General features: G+C 40.2%; 1 protein-coding gene across 1 annotated transcript; it reads right to left on the bottom strand.

Annotated features, from left to right (window-relative positions):
* Positions 1-3,380: 3,380 nt before the first annotated feature.
* On the bottom strand, positions 3,381-21,062 carry TGDS (TDP-glucose 4,6-dehydratase; the record flags this gene model as incomplete). Its single annotated transcript, XM_082498689.1, has 12 exons — positions 3,381-5,013; positions 5,424-5,521; positions 7,397-7,455; positions 7,996-8,161; positions 8,441-8,484; positions 10,231-10,290; positions 11,158-11,256; positions 14,863-15,005; positions 16,035-16,125; positions 19,326-19,394; positions 19,828-19,894; positions 20,986-21,062. 12 exons carry the CDS (start codon positions 21,060-21,062, stop codon positions 4,913-4,915), a joined length of 1,074 nt encoding a protein of 357 aa, XP_082354815.1. The 3' UTR covers positions 3,381-4,912.
* Positions 21,063-21,302: the final 240 nt, after the last annotated feature.

Genomic DNA, 21,302 nt, shown 5'->3' with positions numbered 1-21,302 from the left:
GCGGGCCGGAACAGTCAGGTCCGTTCGCGGCGGTGCGGGGTCTGAACGCTCCCGGTAGGCCGCGGGGCGGCGGCGGCGACCTCCCGCCACCTCTCTAGAAAAAAAAAAGGAAAGAAAAGGTTTCTGCCGAAACCCGGGATCGAACCAGGGACCTTTAGATCTTCAGTCTAACGCTCTCCCAACTGAGCTATTTCGGCTACCGTCGTGCCGTTGCCCCGGCGGCGGGACTAAGTGGATCTTCTCCACCCATCACCTGCCCGATATTTGTGCGTGAATGTTTAAATAAAGCAGATGTTGTGACTCGTCCGACAGTGGCGGCTACCGGGAATACCACCAACGAATCGATGACGGGTCTTTGCAAACAAAATTATGCCTTATGGCAATGATAAACGCAGCAATAACACAAAACTGTATGTAACTACACGCAACACATGACTGACATACATTTAGTATCAGGACAAAGGTATTTCGGATGTGGCTCCCTGGATTATTTGGGGAGTAGCAGGAACTAGAAGATTCTGTGGGATTCAAGAGTGTCAAATTAGCAGTATTTTTGCTTCGGTTTTCAGGGACTTCCTTTTGAAGTCTGATGAATTTTGTGCAGAGGCAGCATACCACGAGTAAACACAAATGGAAAAGGCACCTCCATCCTCACCCTCCATCCCCATTCCACAGGGGAATGTTATCTCTCTGCCTAAATCACAAAGCCTGACGAAGCACAATTATAAGAAAAAATAGGGTTGGGGTTTCTTTTTCACATTGTGGGTTGGGCATCTATTTCAACAGGCGACTGTTATCACACTCCTGTGGCTACAGGTGGAAGGTAGAGGTGGCACCCAAGTGCACACATTAGGACGTGTGGCACCGCTGCTGGACGCTCACATCACCAGTTTGTGTTTATTTGCACAGCCCACAGCTCCAGAAAAAGCCTACCTGCGACAGCATCCCCTGTTCACGCTCCCCACACGCTGCGTGGGGAGAAATGGTGCGTTGCAAGATTGTCCACGGCTTCTCCCTCCTCTTAAAAAAAAGCCAAACCAACTTCTCCCACTTCTACAGTAATAGAGGAGTTAAAGAACTCCCTCCTTTTTCAAGGGTGGAAGGAGCAGCCTTTTCGCAAACTAGCCCTATGAGTATTTGGTGACACACATCCACTATTTCCTTTTACTTTCAAACCAAGTATATTTTTCCTCAAGTTGTCCCACTTCTGGAAATCTTTTGTGAGCAACCACCCACTCTTCCTCAGGAGCTGCAAATTACAGAGCAGGTACATGATGTATTTTCAGAAGCTGAAAGGCTGAGGACCAGGCCAGCAGTTACTTAGTAATTGAAACCCAAAACTTTTAACAAAAAAAAAAAAAAAAATCAGTTAGGGAGAGGTTAACCCCCCCCCCCATACTATTGTATGAGAGAGGTGTGCTAACAACATACTGATACAAAATCTCATATACTCATGATTTTCCATTGCCACTGACAATGATTGTAATCATTCATCAATGACGAATGTAATGACTTCATGAGGTGCCTCCTACTGATGCAGGTAACATAATCTTGTCATCTTTGGTGCAGATAAACTCCAAATGTGTGATGACATGCGTAGAAGTCAAAACACTATTGACTTCAGAGTCTTCAAACATTACCACAAAAAATCAGAGCTCCTGTGGACCAACAGGTTATTCTCATTTTTATTATTTTTAGAAACCATTGTTTTGCCAAGTGAAATGGAAATGGCAATGGAAATAAAAACTAAAGTTAATGCAAAACAAAACCAAAAGAAAAGGACAATTCAGTCTCAGAGATAATCTGTTTAATAAAACAGCCGCTTTCTCCCCCGACAAAATTTGGGGTTTTGTGTTAAAGTTTCTCTCACAGAAAAGTAGAAACATATTAGCATTTCATGGCTACATAAAGAGCGTAAGAACACAGTTTTAGCAAAATGGAGCATTTTGAGTCCAGCCGAAACTATTCACAACTTTCTCCTAATGGGAAACCAGATTTGTGCTATTTTGTACCCCTCTCCATTTATTTTCGTATTGGTGTAACCTTCATTTGTTCTGTGACACAAACCTTGAGAAAAGCGGACTGACAGATTGCTGTGTTCACAGTATATCACTGCCTCTGCCTTCTACAGAAATGCTTCTTCATATCTTCCAAGTAAAAACAGTGAGAAATAAAAACTAAAAGCATCACACGTCGCCACGTTAACAGTTCACAAGTTGATCTTCTGTCCTTTTCTTCCTACAGAAGCCAGAAGGTTAATGGCAAAATAAGATGCTTTCTTTAACAGTAAAAAGACTTCTCCCTGTGAAAGAAATGCTCCTACCAGAGCACTCACCTGCTAAGGCAACCTGATCTACAGCAAAGGAGCTCAAAGCAAAAGCCGCCTAGATTAATTTTTTTTACAATATTTATTTATATATTTTTAAATGTGTGTGTATGCATTTACTTATATATATATCTATGTATAAATAAAAAAAATAAAACTAGGAACACCAAGGCAAAAATCTCAAACACTTGGAAGGATTAAATCTTCAAAACCATTTAAATAAACTAGAACAGCTTCTACTAAAAATTAATAGATCCTTTTGAAAAATCCACTCCCAATAATATCCCGTTTGCATGGTCACATAAATGTCAAAGCTTGCATCTTCAGCATCTAAACATTCCAAACAACTTTCAAAAGATCTATTCAATAATCCAATCACACACTACTGCTTTCTCCTGAGTACTCCTGATCTGACAACACTATCACAACTTAACTGATTTTTAATGTTCCAGAGACACTGTACCTTCTTGTAAGGTTTAAAATAATTTAATAATCTATGCTCTCTGTTCTTAAAGACACATCGCATAACCAGTATTGCGGCATAAGCAGATGTGAAAGATGCATACTTTCATGCAGCTCACAATAAGCATAAGTACAGCTAAAACAGTTCTTTGCGGTACTTCAGTCACTTGGGGTATTGACTTTTGTAACATACAAACCAGTAAGATGGATAAGTAACTCTCTGCATATTGTAAGGAAGCTGCATCTCAAGAAAATATAAAAATTAAGAAAATATTCGAATGCTATCAGCAATGTGTGCTTGACAATGAAATTTCAAGTGATTGATCGGTAGAAGCTTAACCTGAAGTATCTGGTAAGCCAAGTATTCTAACAGATTAGTACACATTAAGTCCTGTAACTTCTGTCCTTCCCAAATGGAGGTTTTGGCTACCAAACCAAGTATCGGAAACCCCAAAAATACAAGTGCAACACAATTCTAGTATGGTATTATCATCCCACTTAGTCACAGAAAACTCACCTTCAGTAACACATTCCTAGACTTCAGAACACACACTTGGTGCTAAGGCAAACCAAGACACTTGATGTTCAGCCTTCTTTTAAGATGACTCTTACCAACCAAGAGTGGCGTGTTATCAACAGCACCACACAACACACAAGTGGCGTGATGAAGTTGGGAGCACTGTGGGTCCAAAGGCAGCACTTCCTCTAGGCTCTCTGGGTCAGTACTATTAAGTTTTATGTTCAGTTACTACCAAACTCCAGCAGGGGCAAAGCTAAGGCAAATGCCCCAAGCTCAGTCCTTCCCGCACTTAAGGTGATGAGGAAAGGACTTCTGCACATACTTGTGTTTTGAAAGTTAACTCCCAATTTCCAAGCACACCATCACATCCTAGTCCTGTGCTTCTGCAGCTCTACCCAGGGACAACAGAAGGGTTTTGGACTGTGTCATGTACAAAAGCTAAAGTGATAAAACCAAGAAGAGTTTTCCCTTCTATGTCTGCCACCTCAAAGCCAAAAAAGTTAAGATAATTTTTTGGGCGATACAGGAAGAACTAAGAAATATAAAAAAAAAAAAAACACCATCTACTTTTTCTACTTAATTAAGAGAAACCAGTTACACCATAACTTTTATTACTAAATAAACTTTGAAAAAGATTCATTAACATATTTCTAGAATTGAAGTTTCCTTCCAAACTGTACATTAACTCAAATATTGTTTCATCTTTAAAATGTTTGTCATCCAAAAAATAAAATTGTGAAACACTGCATTGAATAGGGTCTGCCAAACCAAAACCACAATTCACAGGAAAAGAAGTTTTTAAAATTTTTCTCCATAAATAGCCTTCATATCACAGGAAATAACATCACTGGAGCATTAACTGTGTTACAGTATCTCAAGTTTGTTACAACTACAGTTAAGAAAAGGAAATTAACATGTAAAAAGACGGTAATACAGTAAAAAGATGACCTCTAAAACAGAGCAAAGTTTAAGAAAATGTTTCTGGAAGTCTCAGCGAGAACACCTGCTACTTCTTGACACCTTCCCCCCCCCTTAAAAAAGAACATTAGAAGTTGATAGAGTAGGTAACAGTTTAATCAATCATCTACAGAAGGCAATACTGCACCAACAGAGAAAAGGACTGAATCAGACGGGTGCCGTACCCAGCTTTTATCAACTGATTTATACTCTCTAGAAAATACAGCATTTTTCCCCTCGATTAAAAATAAACCACAACTCTTTAAAGTGACAAAAATAACATATTACACTGTAAAAACAAACTAATACAGATGAACTATTCCAGAACTAATCGCAATTATTATTAACTAATAAGGCAGGTTTGACTTCAGTTACACTCATTTATAGCATTATAAATATTCTTCACCCTGTGCAGTTCTTTAAAATCAACTGTTAGTGAGGATGTCGTATTGCACCAAAAGCTGAAATTAACAGGTTCAACCTATAAAGTGCTGAAACCCTTCGAAAGTTGTGCCGTACTGTAGTTCTGTATTCATCGTGGTCCATGTATCCCGAATACATTAAGAGTTCAGTGTGGCCACTTGATTGCAGGCTTCAAAGAAAAGAGTGTATGAGGTAGAATAAATTCCTTCAGGTTCTCTGCCACCCTATGGACCACTGAGCTGTGCAAATGGCTCCGTCACAGGAAAGGGCTCCAAAGCTTTCTCTGAGTTTTTCCAGTTGTGAAAGTTTTCTTTGTACCATTCAACTAGTATGAAGAGAACGTTGATGAGTCAAGTTGACCAGAGATAACAGGGAAATGCAAATATTCCACTGGTATCATAAGACTAACAACATGCTAATAGTTTATTATGCAAAATTTTATCCTATAATATTAAAAAAAAAATCTAGTTTACATTTTATAAATTCTTTATGCAAGACTTATTCCAGCATTAAAAAGTAATTAGTTCTAGTACCTGATGCTGCTTTATTGTGATTAACCTTTTTTTTTTAAAATCAGGTAAATTCAGTACTTTATTTTTATATAAAATTGGCTGCTTTTTAAATGTTAAATTCATTCTCTTTAGCCTCTCATTAACTAACCTATATACCCACATTCCCCTCTTTCCCTTCTCCTATCACGTCTAAATCAATTAGTGTAAAAGCCATTAGTCTTACTTGTTTTCTTTATTCCTTCTTTCCAAGGCACTTTAGGTCTCCATCCCAAATTGTGCATTTTTTCTGAATTCATTGGGTATCTCAGGTCATTGGTAGGTCTGATGAAGTACAAAATGCACATGGAAAACAATTTGATCATTGATTCATTAATTAAACCAACATTAAGCATGCTTTTTGAAAATTCCCATCAACATGAACAGATTATGTTGCTTTCAAAAAATACGCAGCAGTTGAGTGCAGTTACAACAATACAATTCAGTTTGTACAGTCAGCTACTTAGAATTGACTAGAATAAATATGAATTAATATCTTATTGGCACAAAAACAAATGCAAAGCTCAAGTCACTGCCAATGCAATTGTGCAAATCAGCGTATTTGCAACTCAGTCACTACGCAAACTAGTGTTTTCTAATGTTAGCATTCACATTTTTCATCCTGAAAGCCCACAAGTTTTCACATATTTCAGATTTGAACTACATAGACTTCCAAAGCATTGCCACTACAGTGTTTCATTAGCTACACAAACTCAGCAATACTGAATATGTAGAATCCCAGGCTGCAAGACTCAACACAGAAAGAGATTCCCTACATTTAAGCACGGCACAAATTTTCACTTCCACAATCTGGCAGTTAGGTAGTGTAGTCCAGCATTCCTGCGTTACTGGCACTAGCATACTGGATAGTTAAGCTGCATGTGCAGACAAAAAATAGCTACTTATCACCGTTACTAAAACATGCTCATCTCAAGCAGAAGCAGAACTAATTTTTCCACGGCAAGTAACCCTCATGACCTTTAAGTCACTCATTATAGAATTAAATACTCATTAGTTACATATCTTAAGAATTTCATAAGACTTCAACATTCTTTGAAAATTGTATTCCTATGTAGTTAGTTTTCCCAAGCCCATTTATGTTTAAACATTAGTGGACAGGGCCTAACATACATGAAGAAACACCTCAATCTGAATTACGCTGAGACCTACTGAACACTCACAACACGTGAGCCAAAGGCAATTTGTTCAAAGTCCTACAATACTCTCAGATAGGATTCTGAAGAGCATTTCCTTTTAAAAACAAGAATTAGTACATTTAAAGACAATTCAGTTGCCATGATAACAATCCAAATGTGAACAGAAAGTGAGAATTCTAAAGGCTGTAGTAATACTTAACTGCTATCAGCAGATACGTCATTTCTAATCACTCTGGAGCAAGAGAGTGATATCTAAAGTAAGCAGAGACTCATTGTTGCTGCAGAAAAGAAATGAAGATAAAAGAACACAGCCAAACCAAGCCTGAAATTAACGACGGAAACATACAGCAAAAGCATATTTACAAAAGGTAGCCATTTTTGCCACCGCCCTAACTTTGGTGCCTCAGTTTTACATCTACTTTTGAGACAGCAGTTTCAACTTAAGATAGGACTGTGAAATTAACTACGTTCTGTAGGTGTGTATTTCTGCCTGTGAAGAGTGGGTCTTACCTATAAAGCACATTAAGTCTGAACTAGTCACATTAACGTCAAAATACTAAAGCTAAATGAGAGATGATGGGATTCATCTCACTCAAGTGATGCTGAATACAAAGTACTGAATAAACTATCTAAACTACCCTTAAGAAATTATTTAGCTACTGTGTAAAGCCTGTCATTTTCCCAGAGCAGACTTCAGTAGTGAGAAGTCTGAAGAAAGTTTGAAGACAGACAGATTAGCATTACACATTCCCCTTCAAGGCATATATTCTGACCTAAAGATCCAAATAATAAGTGGAAATCCTGTTTTTCTATAGTGTTCTGTACAGATCATAGATGTCAAATCCACTAGCAAAAAAAAAAATTAAGAAAGCAAAACAGCTCTTACTCCCTCAAAAGTTTTCCCTCCTGCAGAATGGAACTACTTTCACAAAAAACTATTTGGCAAGAGTCCCCGAAACCTTCAGGATAAAGCTATCCTGCATGTGCTTCACTACTTCCTTACCTGTCCTTGACATAATCCATCCAGTATTCCATTTCAGATTCCGAACTGGTCTTCTTTATCTGTCAAGAGAGAAACAAAAATACCCCCACACATCTTGCACTGTCTTAACGTACCCTTAAAAATTGGGGGTTTTTAACAAAATTTAAGTCTGTTAAAAAAAAAAAAAAAACACACAAATAGAAATGGTCTTTTGTCTAAATTGAGTTTTCAAACTACTGAAATTATCAAAACTATCTAGAACAATTCCAATTCTTGTCTTTCATCTGATCCCTGCCTAACCATTCATAATCAAATTGTTAGATTTGTGCCACTCTCTCAGACTAAAATTGAAGCAGCCAGCATGAAAAAACCCTACCAAATGGTATTTAATCATTATGCCATCAGTCAGGATAACTGATGCAGCAGTGTGACGCACGATAGCCTGTACTGCAAACTCACACAGTACAGCTGCCACAGGAAGGGCAGCACATTGTTCTGCTACAATTAACTTCCAAGACCCACCACAAATCTAAGCTCTCCCAGAGCTACCAAAGGTTTACAGTAGAATCGTTAATATGTGCAATGACTGGTAAAGAAAAGCAGCATAACTGTCTACTTACTAAATGTATTAACTCCTTAGCAAGCTGGGCAATGGACATCTCGAAGTTAGTTCCAATGTTATAAATTTCACCTGGCTTCCCCTCCTTCAGGACAGTAAGGAATGCTTCTACCACATCAGTTGCATAAAGGAAATTCCTTCTTTGAAGTCCAGAACCATGAATACAGCTTAAAACCAGGAAAAGGCAAGACATTTTTGTTAATCCTTAAATAGAAGCATTCAATTTATTAGACTGTGTTTTAAGTAATTTTGCTGTTAGCCAGTACCTGAAGGTACCTTAAGCAGCTGACATGCAAACAATACTTTAGTTTAAGGAAATCCTATTATTAAAATAAGCAATTCATAACTTAGTTATGAAATTATCATTTTACAAACTATACCATGTATTTATAACTAATTACAGTTTTATAACACAAATATCATAAACAAAAAAGCAAATTACATACCATTTTCTGTTCTGTTGCAACAAAGATATAAACTTTGGAATAACCTAAGGAATTGAGAAAAAAAAAGAAAAAGAAAAACCACACAAACCCACATTACTCCACTATTTTAGAAGCTGTTTTTCTGCAAAGAACATGGGACTTCACCAGTAAGTATCATTAAGTATCTTAATAAGACCCTTTAAATAAGTTTCTTAAGTCTAATCAAATAATGTATCAAGCCTACAAACTGAAAGGATTTTGTGGTTTTGGGTTTGTTTGTTTTTTTTTTTTTAAGAGTAGATGCCTCTGTTACATTGTAAAGCTTATCTTTCTGGTCAACCATTACAAGTAAGTAGTTACAAATGTAGTATTTTTACAAAAGAAAATGGTTCCACTTTCACACACAGAAGTGCACTAGAGTCTAACTAGGGATAAGTATCGCAAACAATTTAGTCCATGGTTTAAACATCCAGCAAGGCGCAGTAAATCTATAGTCAAAAAGAGTCATTAAAATAGTTAAATTTGGAAGAGAACCAATAGAGAATTTCAGGATAAGTACATACAGATCAAGTGACAGCCACTAGCTTGCAGCATACAGATTTACAATATTATGTTCAGCCACGAGCTTAGATCCATTCATAATGTCCCAGGACCTTCAGAACAGTCGGCCTTACTATTAAAGTTTGTAAACTGAAGCCACTAGAAAGCTACTCCAATTCTTTTAATTTTATTAAGTTACTACTCTAAACATAACAGCAGACATACTAGTTAAAACTAAAGATCCATCTAGCCTAGTATTGTGTTCTTAGCAGTAATTAAAAGTGGATACTGGAGGAAGAATACATATAAGCTGAAAGCAAGTAAATAGCAATATATCCCCTGAATATATTCCCAACCATGCAACCTGTAGCCAGACATTTCCCAAGCCACAGATCAGTGAAAAACATTTTAAAAACGCTTGCTTATCCACCTGCAACAATGTAGGGAAAAATAAATTTATTTGAAAGATACCCAACACATAAAAAGCAATTCAAATTTAAAAATACCTCAGTAGAACTGCAAAATATAGCTACATTTCACACAAGCTCCAAACTCCAAAGAGTATGTGTGATTATCACTATCATTCCATCAGTTTATTTCCATTTACTAGCATAGCAGATCTCGGTATTGCCTACAAAGGCAACTCCCTCTCACTAATAACCATTTTAAATAGTTACCCTGCAAAGTATCTGTGAACACATGCAAAAAACAAGTCGCTTTCCGCTACTTCTCACCATGTATCTGATTGCTATAGCTTTACCTTACCTATTTTCTGTACAGATTGGAACATCTTATTCTATACCAGACATATTTTTTAAATGCTTACCTTAGTTATTAAACATTCCTAATTAAAGCACATGACATGTGAGTTAACATAATTTGTAGGGGAACCCTGCCATGACATAGGGCAGTTAAATATCCTTTGAAAACTAAAAAAAAAAATTACAAAACAAAGGCATTGTAGTAAAATTCAAGTAAATAAATAGAATTCTCTAATTGATGCTTTACTGACCACCAGAAAACATGAGTTCATTGTGTTGATGGTAAGACATATTAGTGTGAGATCAAAATAAGTAATCGCAGGTAAGTGTGGACAAATATACTTGCATGACAGTGTTTTTGGTTTTTGTTTGGGTTTTTTTTTTGTTGTTGTTTGGTTTTTTTTTTTTTTTTTCAAAAGTCAGTCCATTCCTATGAGAAAAAAAGTAACATCACTACAACTCTATATTATGGTATACTGAATCTCAGAGTAAAGCATAGGTTTAACTTACTTTTTCTGGATACTGGTGTGGTCCATACACATTACTGCTCCGTGTGATAACAACTGGGAACTTAAAAGCGTTAAACATGCATATGACTACATAAGAAAATACATACCAGTAAAGATCTGTATTACTTATTGATCAGTAAGAAGCCTAAACTGACACACCCATGGTGCTTATTCAAAATCTGCAAACATTAAAAAAAAATATCTTACAAACATTAATGAATTAAGCTACCCATACTTCTGTCAAATCGACAAGGGCCTCCAGCCTTCTCAGTCTGTCAGAAGTACCACAAGAGACAAATGTTTGTAATCTCTGTCTTGCTATGGAACCACCATAACACGTTACATACATGTATCTGGCTGACTGAAGACTAACTTATACTTCTTATTCCAAGAAAATGCTTCACTGACATTACCATCTTATTCAAGTCAAATTTATGTCAAAAATAATACTACAGAAGGCCATGTCAAGAACAAAAGACTAAATTATTTTAAATTTAAAATATTTTTGCTTAAACAAATCTGAGTAATAGAGGTTTTTTTCTTTCTTTTTTTGCTTTCTCTATAAACCTAATCTTAATAGAATTTGAACTTTGTATATTCTACTTCTCTATACACAGATTTCCTTCAAGCTTAACACTTTAAATTGCTAATGTTTTCTTTGACTACTTTATCAAAGAATATTTTTAGACATTAAATTTTAGATTTAAAAATAAAACAAAACAAAACATTCGACCTCTCCCCACTGTATTGCAGCCTATCTCCATCAGTAAGCGGTAGACAGCCTCTGACACATCAAACTACAAGACTAGCAATCAGGAAAGAGGTGGTACTGCATGGACTTGTACTGATTTTTCTTTTATACTTTTATATATGTAATACAGACACTTAAGTATGGGCTTCAGAGCTTTTGAAGCTTGTATCAACTTACTTGGTACCTTTCCCAGTAAGACTGAACAAAACACTCTGCAGCTGCTTTAGAGGAGGCATAGGGATTTGTTGGCCGTTTTGGTGAGGATTCATCAAATTCCTAAAATGAGAGAAAAATTTGCATTACTCAATTTCTTTTTTCCAGATAAGTCTTAAAGTGACAAAAAGCTGCAGTTGGAACTGAAATAAAAATGCCTAAATATCCAACCACACCAGTCTGAAATAGTCACCCTTCCATTTACAGTAGAAGACCAATAATAAAAGCCACTTTTTATACTTCTAGCAGAGTACCTCATAATAGCAGGTCCTTAGATTTTTATCTTGTAAAATAATCACTGTTGCCACAGGGAGGTTCAATCCTTTTCAGGCTCATATTGCCTCAGAGTGCATCACACCACAGCTAGCAAATTGACCTTTCAGTCCTAAATAAAAGGGGTCCATTTTTCCTCTTCTATAAACTTTATTTCTATAAGAAAAGTAGAATTTCAACCTAAAACCCTCCAAAGCAAGGTTTCAACAATTCTGACCTGTTCCAGAACAGGTAGTAGCTTTGTGGCTATCGTGCCACTTCTACTTCTCACCCTGGGTGGATGGAGGAGAGGAGAGAAATACAATTATGAACCAAAGAAAGGAGGGATTCTACACTGCTTGAGGTGCAATTATCAGAGAATCATAGGGTTGGAAGGGACCTCTGGAGATCACCTAGTCCAACCCCCCTGCCAGAGCAGGGACACCTTAGAGCAGGTTGCACAGGAACGCGTCCAGGCGGGTTTTGAATGTCTCCAGAGATGGAGACTCCACCACTTCCCTGGGCAGCCTGTTCCAGTGCTCTACCACCCTCAAGGTAAAGAAGTTCCTCCTCATGTTTAGGTGGAACTTCCTATACTCAAGTTTGTGCCCATTACCTCTTGTCCTGTCACTGAGCACCACCGAAAAGAGCCTGGCCCCGTCCTCCTGACACCCACCCTTTAAGTATTTATAAGCATGGATCGGGTCCCCCCTCAACCGTCTTTTTTCCAGACTAAAGAGACCCAATTCCCTCAGTCTTTCTTCATAAGAGAGGTGTTCCAGTCCCCTAATCATCTTGGTAGCCCTGTGCTGCACCTTCTCCAGCAGTTCCCTGTCCTTCTTGAGCTGGGGAGCCCAGAACTGGACACAGTACTCCAGGTGCAGCCTCACCAAGGCAGAGTAGAGGGGGAGGATGACCTCCCTTGACCTGCTGGCCACACTCTTCTTGATGCACCCCAGGATGCCATTGGCCTTCTTGGCCACAAGGGCGCATTGCTGGCTCATGGTCATCCTGTTGTCCACCAGGACTCCCAGGTCTCTTTCTACAGAGCCGCTCTCCAGCAGGTCAGCCCCCAACCTGTACTGCTGCATGGGGTTATTCGTCCCCAGGTGCAGCACCCTACACCTGCCCTTACTGAATTTCATAAGATTCCTCTCTGCCCAACTCTCCAGCCTGTCCAGGTCTCTCTGTATGGCGGCACAGCCTTCTGGTGTGTCAGCCACCCCTCCCAGCTTTGTGTCATCAGCAAACTTGCTGAGGGTGCACTCTATCCTCTCATCCAAGTCGTTGATGAATATATTGAACAGGACTGGACCCAGTACTGACCCCTGGGGAACACCACTCGTCACTGACCTCCAACTAGACTCTGCGCCCCTAACCACAACCCTCTGAGCTCTGTCTTGCAACCAGTTTTCTATCCACCTTACTGTCCATTCATCTAACCCGCTCTTCCTAAGCTTGCCTATGAGGATGCTGTGGGAAACCGTGTTGAACACCTTGCTGAAGTCAAGGTAGACCACATCTACCGCTCTTCCCTCATTTATCCACCCAGTCACACCATCATAGAAGGCTATCAGATTAGTCAGGCATGATTTCCCCTTGGTGAATTCATGCTGAGTACTTCTGATAGCCTTCTCTTCCTCCACATGCCTTGAGATGATGCCCAGAACAAGCTGTTCCATCATCTTTCCAGGGATGGAGGTGAGGCTGACCGGCCTGTAGTTCCCTGTGTCCTCCTTCTTGCCCTTTTTGAAGGCCGGAGTGACATTGGCTTTCCTCCAGTCCTCAGGCACCTCGCCTGTTCTCCAGGACCTTTCAAAGATGGTGGAGAGTGGCCCAGCAATGACTTCTGCCAGCTCCCTCAGCACTCTCGGGTGCATCCCATCAGGGCCCATGGACTTGTGAATATCTAATTGACCTAACTGGTCCCTCACTTGATCCTCCTCAACCCAGGAGAAGTCTTCCTCTTTCCCCGTTACTTTCTCCAAGGCCTGGGACTCCTGAGGGCTCGGCCGGGTAGTAAAGACCAACACAAAGAAGGCATTCAATAACTCTGCCCTCTGCCTTCTCCGCATCCTCCGTCACCATGGCTCCTGTCTCATTCAACAGTGGGCCCACAGCTTCTCTGGTCATCCTTTTGCCTCCAATATACTTGAAGAAGCCCTTCCTGTTGAGCTTGACATCCCTTGCCAGGTTTAGTTCCAAGGCGGCCTTGGCTTTCCTTGTTTCATCCCTGCACACTCTGGCAGCATTCTTGTAATCTTCATAACAATCAATTCATAACAATCAATTCATAACAATCAATTCATAACAATCAATTCATAACAATCAATTCATAACAATCAATTCATAACAATCAATTCATAACAATCACCTTAACATGTGATTAAAAGACTCACTGTTCTTTCCTGACCTTTGCCTCTGAAATGATTTGACCCCAATTTACTTTTTGACATCCCCCCCCCAAAAAAAAAACTCTCTTCAAGATCTATTATGATTCACAAAGAGAACAACAAAAAAAGAAAAAAAAAAAAGATTAAACAAAAGTGCTCTTGTCAAGGCCCAGAGGCAGAAAAAGTTCACTTGAAGTTGCCTCAGCCAAACCACTCGTCTACATGCACGAACATCCTTGGGTATCATAAAAGCCTACAGATTGAGGTTGTGTTGAAGGAACTGATAAAGACATTGCAACAGGAAGAAAGTGCACATGACTTTTCTGAAATACAGTAGTCTTTTCACGGCTTATGGGACAAGACTCCTTGGCTGTTATTTACACCTTTAAAAAGATGAGCATGCATAATTTGCCTTTTTACTGAGCTAAATTACATTTCCTGAATTAAGGTCAGGAATAAATTGTAAAGAATCAAAAAGATTTCCATAGAACTATAAGAAACGTGCATATTTCTTCCAGTAATATGGGAACCGTTTCCTGTTCAAATTGTCAGTACTTACAGTTCTGTTAGTATTTTAGTTAGAGTATAAAACAGTTCCCTGCCTGTCAAGTTCATAATCAAGGCAGAGCCGGAAAAAGTTAAATTAAAAAAAAGAAAAAAAAAAAAAAAAAAAAAACAACGTACTGTGCACATTACCGAAGTCTCTCAAATTCTCCAATGCAAAATTCGCATAATACGTTCCTTTGATACTATCTCTGAGGAGTATTCACTTGTCACTAATGACCCCAATCTCACTGCTTTAGGTAATACACATTCAGTATAAAACATACTACATAAAAAGATTCAGGACAATTTTGATACTTAGCTTTCTAGAAACAACCAGTGCTTGTTTACAAGTTCCAGTATGTCAGAAATAGCTCCAAAGTCATACATTTACAGAGACCAAGGAAAGTTAGACTCTTTTCTTTTTTCACTATTAAAAGCAAGTAGAGCTAGAAAAACCTTCACGCACTTTCATACTCACCTCATCAGTGCTACCTCCATATACTTCATCTGTACTAACATAGACAAACTTCTCCACATTGGCTTCGTGCGCAGCAGCAACCAGCACATTAGTGCCATAAACATTTACATAGGTGAATTCCAGGGCATGCCAAAATGAAAGATCTACATAAAAAAATTCAAACAATTCTGATTAAATTTAGGCAAGACATGGCTTCCTATTGAACCATAATATCAGAGACTGCAGTATAGCCTGGAACTTTGCCACTAGTTCTTTGATTGTCAGATAGCAAGGTTATTATTAAATGAAGAGACTTTCTACACTTACTTGAAGACAAAATCCTTGCTCTCAACAAGAGGCTGGAATCAGGAACAAAAGCTTGTTGGCTATGGACGGTTCCATTTGAAATAGCATTATCTAACTTTACTTAAGTGGCAACATAACTACTTCCCCCCTCAACAAGAAAGGGCCACCTCAGTAAGAAAAATATCATTCAGATACAGTTGTAAGATGCAGTATTATAGACCTATTACTGTTAATTAACTGTCACCTGTTTTAATTCTTAGAATTGTCCCACTGACCCAATGACTTTGTGCATGTCAAATCTGACAATTTTGAGAAGTATTTCCCCAGAGAATTCTTCAAGGATTTCTTCTCATGATGAAAGGAGTATGGTAGGGATAGCTCTCCTTAACAGTGTTCCTAAAGAGTGGTAATCTGAAACAGGCACTTTTAAGTGTAATTCATTCTGCCTTCTTAGAATCCAGGCAGGATTCTGAAGGTAGATACACCTAATCCTTCCGCTTCCACACTATGTTTTTTCCTGCAAGGTTGGACCCAATCAAGTAAAAACTTAAGACTATGTACAAACTCTTTTTCCATTGTGTTCATGACTCCACCAGTACAGTCAGTTACATGTGTGTCTAGATGGAATTTGAACATGTAATAAAAAAAAAAAAGGGGGGCATTACTATTTATGCACAATGAAAATAGAGAACAGTGAGATGAAGCACTTTTTAAATTAAGGTTGTGAACCCCCTTTAAGTTAAAAAGGGCCACCAGACTTTGAATCATGTAGTTTGTAGAGACAAACTGTATCCTTGTTTTATATGAAGGGAAAAGAGAAAATATCAGTACATATTTCAAACAAATACACTCATGGAAAAAATACCAAAACATGCAACAATGCTTACCTACATGTGTTTGGGCTGCAAAATGAAGGACTATATCTATTTTCTCACTTTCAAAGAGCTGTTTTATAAAATCAGGTTCACAAATATCTCCCTAAACAACAACAACAAAAAATCATTAACAAGTTATTTTTGATAGAAAATAGTAATTTTTCATTTGCACCAAGCATCGCATAACAAACCATTACAAAGGGAGCACAGGATACAAACAGCACTACCAACTGAGTTTCGGGCAATTTATCGATGCCATATCTAAAATAAGACCAGATATAAGTTTCACACATTCTGAGCAACAGCCTCAACAAAACTTATTTCAGGATTTATATTACTATTTAACATTAGAAACAGCATCGCCCCCAAAATATACACAAAAGTATAGTGTGTAGGTTGCTGAGGTTGAAATGACAAGTTCCCACAGCAAGTAAGAGTGTTACTGGAGTCTGGCTAACGGACAGTGACACCTAGTGGCATTATAAAAGGTGAAGTGGATTTTCACTTCTATCAATATAGATTGTTGGATGTCTCGCAAGGGTATAGGGTTTTGTTGTTTGTTCTGGTAATTTAGGGATTTTTTTAATTGATATATTTAGAAAATAATCAGACATCGACACACAAGCCATTCTTTAGTTTGACACAGAAGCAACAGTAGCTTTTAAAGGTAAATGCAAGCTGAGAAAAAGCTTTTGATATTTATCTGTTGGCTCGACTTAAACAAAATAGTACCCAAGAAGGAGTGTCTTGGGAAGGAAGACTTTTGTATTTTCAATAGCAAGGCAATTAACTAAAAATAGTTCAAATGCATCTATGTTTTAAGAAGTTCTCAAGCAACAATTCTGAACAACAGCTTCAAAGAAGTACTGTATGTCAGAAATGGGAGGAAGGTGAACTGACTTTGCTATTTTTCATGCCTGAAAAGAACTGAAACATTCCAATAAATACACTTCAGGCTCATACGTTATTTTGAACTAAATGGTTACAATTATTCACTGATGAATGAGACAGGTGCCCTAGTGGTGGAAGACACAGAGAAGGCAGAGTTACTGAATGCCTTCTTTTCTTCGGTCTTCACTGCTAAAGCTGTCCCTCATGAATCCCATACTCTGGAGGCAAAGGGGAAGGTCTGGAGAGAGGAAGATTTTCCCCCAGTTGAGGAGGACCAGGTCAGAGGCCACTTGGCCAAGCTGGACATTCACAAGTCCATGGGCCCTCACAGGATGCACCCGCGAGTGCTGAGAGAGCTGGCGGATGTTATTGCTAGACCACTCTCCATCGTCTTTGAAAGGTCATGGAGAACAGGAGAGGTGCCTGAGGACTGGAGGAAGGCTGACATCACTCCGATCTTCAAAAAAGGCAAGAAGGAGGACCCAGGGAGCTACAGACCAGTTAGTCTCACCTCTGTCCCTGGGAAGGTAATGGAGTGACTCATTCTGGATGTCATCTCCAAACACTTTAAGGAACAGGAAGTTATAGGAAGTGGTCAACATGGATTTACCAAGGGTAAATCATGTTTGACCAATCTGATAGCTTTCTATGATGTTATAACTGGTTGGCTGGATGAGGGGAGAGTCATAGATGTCACCTACCTTGACTTTAGCAAGGCTTTTAACACTGTCTCCCATAACGTCCTCATTAGGAAGCTGAGGAAGTATGGGCTAGATGAGGTGACAGTGAGGTGGACTGAGAGTTGGCTGCGGGACAGAACTCAGAGGGTTGTGATCAGCGGCACAGAGTCTAGTCGGAGGCCTGTAACCAGTGGTGTCCCCCAGGGGTCAATACTTGGTCCAATCTTGTTCAATATATTCATTAATGACCTGGATGAGGGGACAGAGTGTATCCTCGGCAAGTTCACTGATGATACCAAACTGGGTGGGGTGGCTGAAACCCCAGAGGGCCGTGCTGCCATCCAGCATGACCTGGACAGGCTGGAGAGCTGGGCAGAGAACATAATGAGGTTCAACAAAAGCAAGTGCAAGGTCCTGCACCTGGGGAGGAAGAATGCAAAGCACCAGTATAGGTTAGGGGTGGACCTGCTGGGAAGTAGTTCTGAGGAGAAGGATCTGTCCTAGTAGACAGTAAATTATCCATGGCCCAGCAATGTGCCCTTGTCGCCAAAAAGGCCAATGGAATCCTGGGCTGCATGGGGAAGAGTGTGGCCAGTAGGTCGAGGGAGGTCATTCTCCCCCTCTACTCTGCACTGGTGAGGCCACAACTGGAAGACTGTGTCCAGTTTTGGGCTCCCCAGTTCAAGAGGGACAGGGAACTGCTGGAGCGAGTCCAGTGAAGGGCAACTAAGATGATTAACAGATTGGAGCATCTCCCTTATGAGGAAAGGCTGAAAGAGCTGGGACTCTTCAGCCTGGAGAAGAGAAGGCTGTGGAGAGACCTTATTATGGCGTACAAGTATCTAAAGGGTGGGTTGAAGGAGGATGGAGCCAGGCTCTTTTCAATGGTTCCCAGTGACAGGACGAGGGGCAATGGGCACGAGTTAGAACATAGGAAATTCCGTTCAAATATACAGAAAAACTTCTTTACGGTGAGGGTGACAGAGCACTGGCACAGGCTGCCCAGGGAGGTTGTGGAGTCCCCTTCTCTGGAGATTTTCAGGACCCGCCTGGATGCAGTCCTGAGTAATGTGCTCCAGGCAATCCTGCTTTAGCAGGGGAGTTGGACAAGATGATCTCTAGAGGTCCCTTCCAATTCTGAAACTCCGTGATTCCATGAGAACGTAGCCTGATGTCTAGTGCTAATAGAACAAGAAAAAGCGTGTTGCACACCACGGAATATGACAAGTGACAGTGTTTGGAGGTGCAAAATCTAAGAGAGCATAAGAGAAGCATGGAGGAGCCAAATCTGAATGCATCTTGTCCATACCACCTATCAAAAGTGAAACAATCATCCCTAAAACCACTCATCTCCAGAATCAAATCAGGCTTTTACCAACTCTGTACCTTTGTTATACAATAAAATATACCAGCTTTCAAAAGACTACTTCGTATATGAGACAGAACATACTGCATATTCTCATAGACTTCTGTGAGTGAAATATGAAGTAACTATAGGAAATATGAAGGTAAACAGATGAAGTGAACGCTGTTATGGCCATCTGTCACATACACTGTCATATTACCTATACGGACTCATCCTTGACAATAAGTTAGCAGAAATAATTTCAACTTTACCATAAATGAAAGCAGTGGCTTCTAGTTTGGGGAGCTCTGGAGACCACGTTACCTTGATATGAAGGCATAAAAATCAGTAAAAAGTCAAGTTTCCTAGAAGAGAAGGCTTTATCACCTGGATAAACTTGTAGTTTTCCTTCTCAGAGACAGTTTCAAGATTCTTCAAGCTTGCACAGTAGTCAAGCTAAAGAGAAATACCGACACAATATCATTAAATGGGCTTTGTGAAAGTAAATAAACAACTCAGATCCAACCTGATCACTACAAAGTTTGAGAACAATGTAAAATCTTCTTTCAAAAGAAAAGCTATTTTGCAAGCAGACATGACAAAGCTTTAAAAATGCACAACTCTGAAAGGTATCCTAACTGCAAAAAGTCTTAAACAGAAGTTTAGAATTTCAAAAGGTTCCTTTTTTTTTTTTTTTTTTGCAAATAGTTATTTGTGGTGAGCACATGAACAGCAGTTGATTTTTATTTTTTTTTTTACACAGGTACAAATGGATAGGCAAACAAAAATTAATAAATAACAATAACCCACATAAATTTCAACATTATATAGATTGCATTAAAAATAATTTAAAAGTTTCCCATATCAAGAAAGAAAACAAGCTACTTACTTTATCTAGATTTATAATCAGATAATTTGGATAGTTTTTCACGAGAGAGACGACTACATGCGAAGCACTGCAGGATAGAAGAAAAACATATTTTACATTTATATAGTTAACTGTAAGGTAACAAAGAGATAACAAATTACAAGTAAGTTTAGCAATATCAAAAGGCTTTGGGGGAAGAGGGGACTGTACTCAAGACAGGTGAAAGAGGAATTCACAGATATATTTGAAGGTATGTCAACATTTTGATAACACCCATAACTGCATAGAGACTAAAAATCAGATTAAAAATTCATGATACAACAAAAGAGAGCAGCACTGCTCACAGGCACCTAAAAAAAAAAACCCAAACTGTTATACACTACATGCAATCGATATTCTAAAATACTTTTACACTCTTATGTTTATACATTAGGTATCAGGGAGAACTAAACAGGCAGCTCCCCTAACCCACAACACTGACTCTCAACACTCAACTCTCCAACACTGCTGCTAGGTTTAAGAAGAAATGACAGCCTGGCTACCAGATGGCATTCCTCTTTGGTACAGTCTTGCGTACAAGAAGCTCACCCTGCGAGTTTAGGTTTAGCAGGGCTTATTCAAGCTGGGGGGTCCTCTCACAGCCTTCAGACTATCATGCTGAAGGGCTGAAGCTTAAGATGGACCTAAACTTCCTCTGCCTCGAGCAGAACCCACAGCACTGGGGAGAGATGAGAAACAGCAGCTGGCTCAAAGCACAGCCACCCCTTACCCCACCCCGGCTGAGGCTGAGGCTGAGCACCGATTCCCACCGTCAGGTCCCTCCCTTCACCGAGCACCTTCTCGCTGGCCGCGGGCAGAGGACAGCCGGGCAGCAGCCCAGCGGGCTCCTCAGCACCTAAAAGCCCACGACACGGGAGAGCCACAGGCAGCCCCCAAGGCGAAACCCGGTCCTACGGAAACAGCTGCGCCCACCACAGCCTGCGCCTGAGCCAAGGCGGCTCCAGCCAGCGGAGCCACAGAACCAGCCCGGGACAGGCCCAAGGGACCCCTCCCGCCCCGGCCTACTCCCCGTGCCCGCCGCCTCCTCCCACCCGCGCCCCCAGGAAGGATGCCGGCGGATCCCCGCCCGGCCCAGCGGAGAGGCGAGACGGCGCTCGGGGCGCCGCGGCCGCCACTCACATGAACCCCGCGCCGCCTGTCACCAGCAGCCGCTTCTCGAAAACCGGCAGCTCCGCGGGACCCGGCAGCCCTGACATCGTCCCTGCTTTACGGCGGCAGTTCGCGCCCCTCCCGCTGCCGGGTGCCGCGACCTCAAGGCTGCGCATGCGCAACACGGGACCGAAGCCGTAGCACTACCCGTGGTCTCACAGACAGAGTGCGTAAAAAAACGCCTTCCCCTCTCCACGCGCGCCCGAGCAACGGAGCTCGCCACCTCTGAAGCGAGCGGCGCGTACACGCCGCGCGAGGAGGCCGAGGCTTTACCTCCGCCTTCACCG

This window comes from Vanellus vanellus (genome assembly GCF_965231255.1).
Source record: "Vanellus vanellus genome assembly, chromosome: 1".
NCBI lineage: Eukaryota > Metazoa > Chordata > Aves > Charadriiformes > Charadriidae > Vanellus > Vanellus vanellus.
Note: the sequence above shows the minus strand (reverse complement) of the source record. Positions and strands in the feature narration are given on the sequence as shown.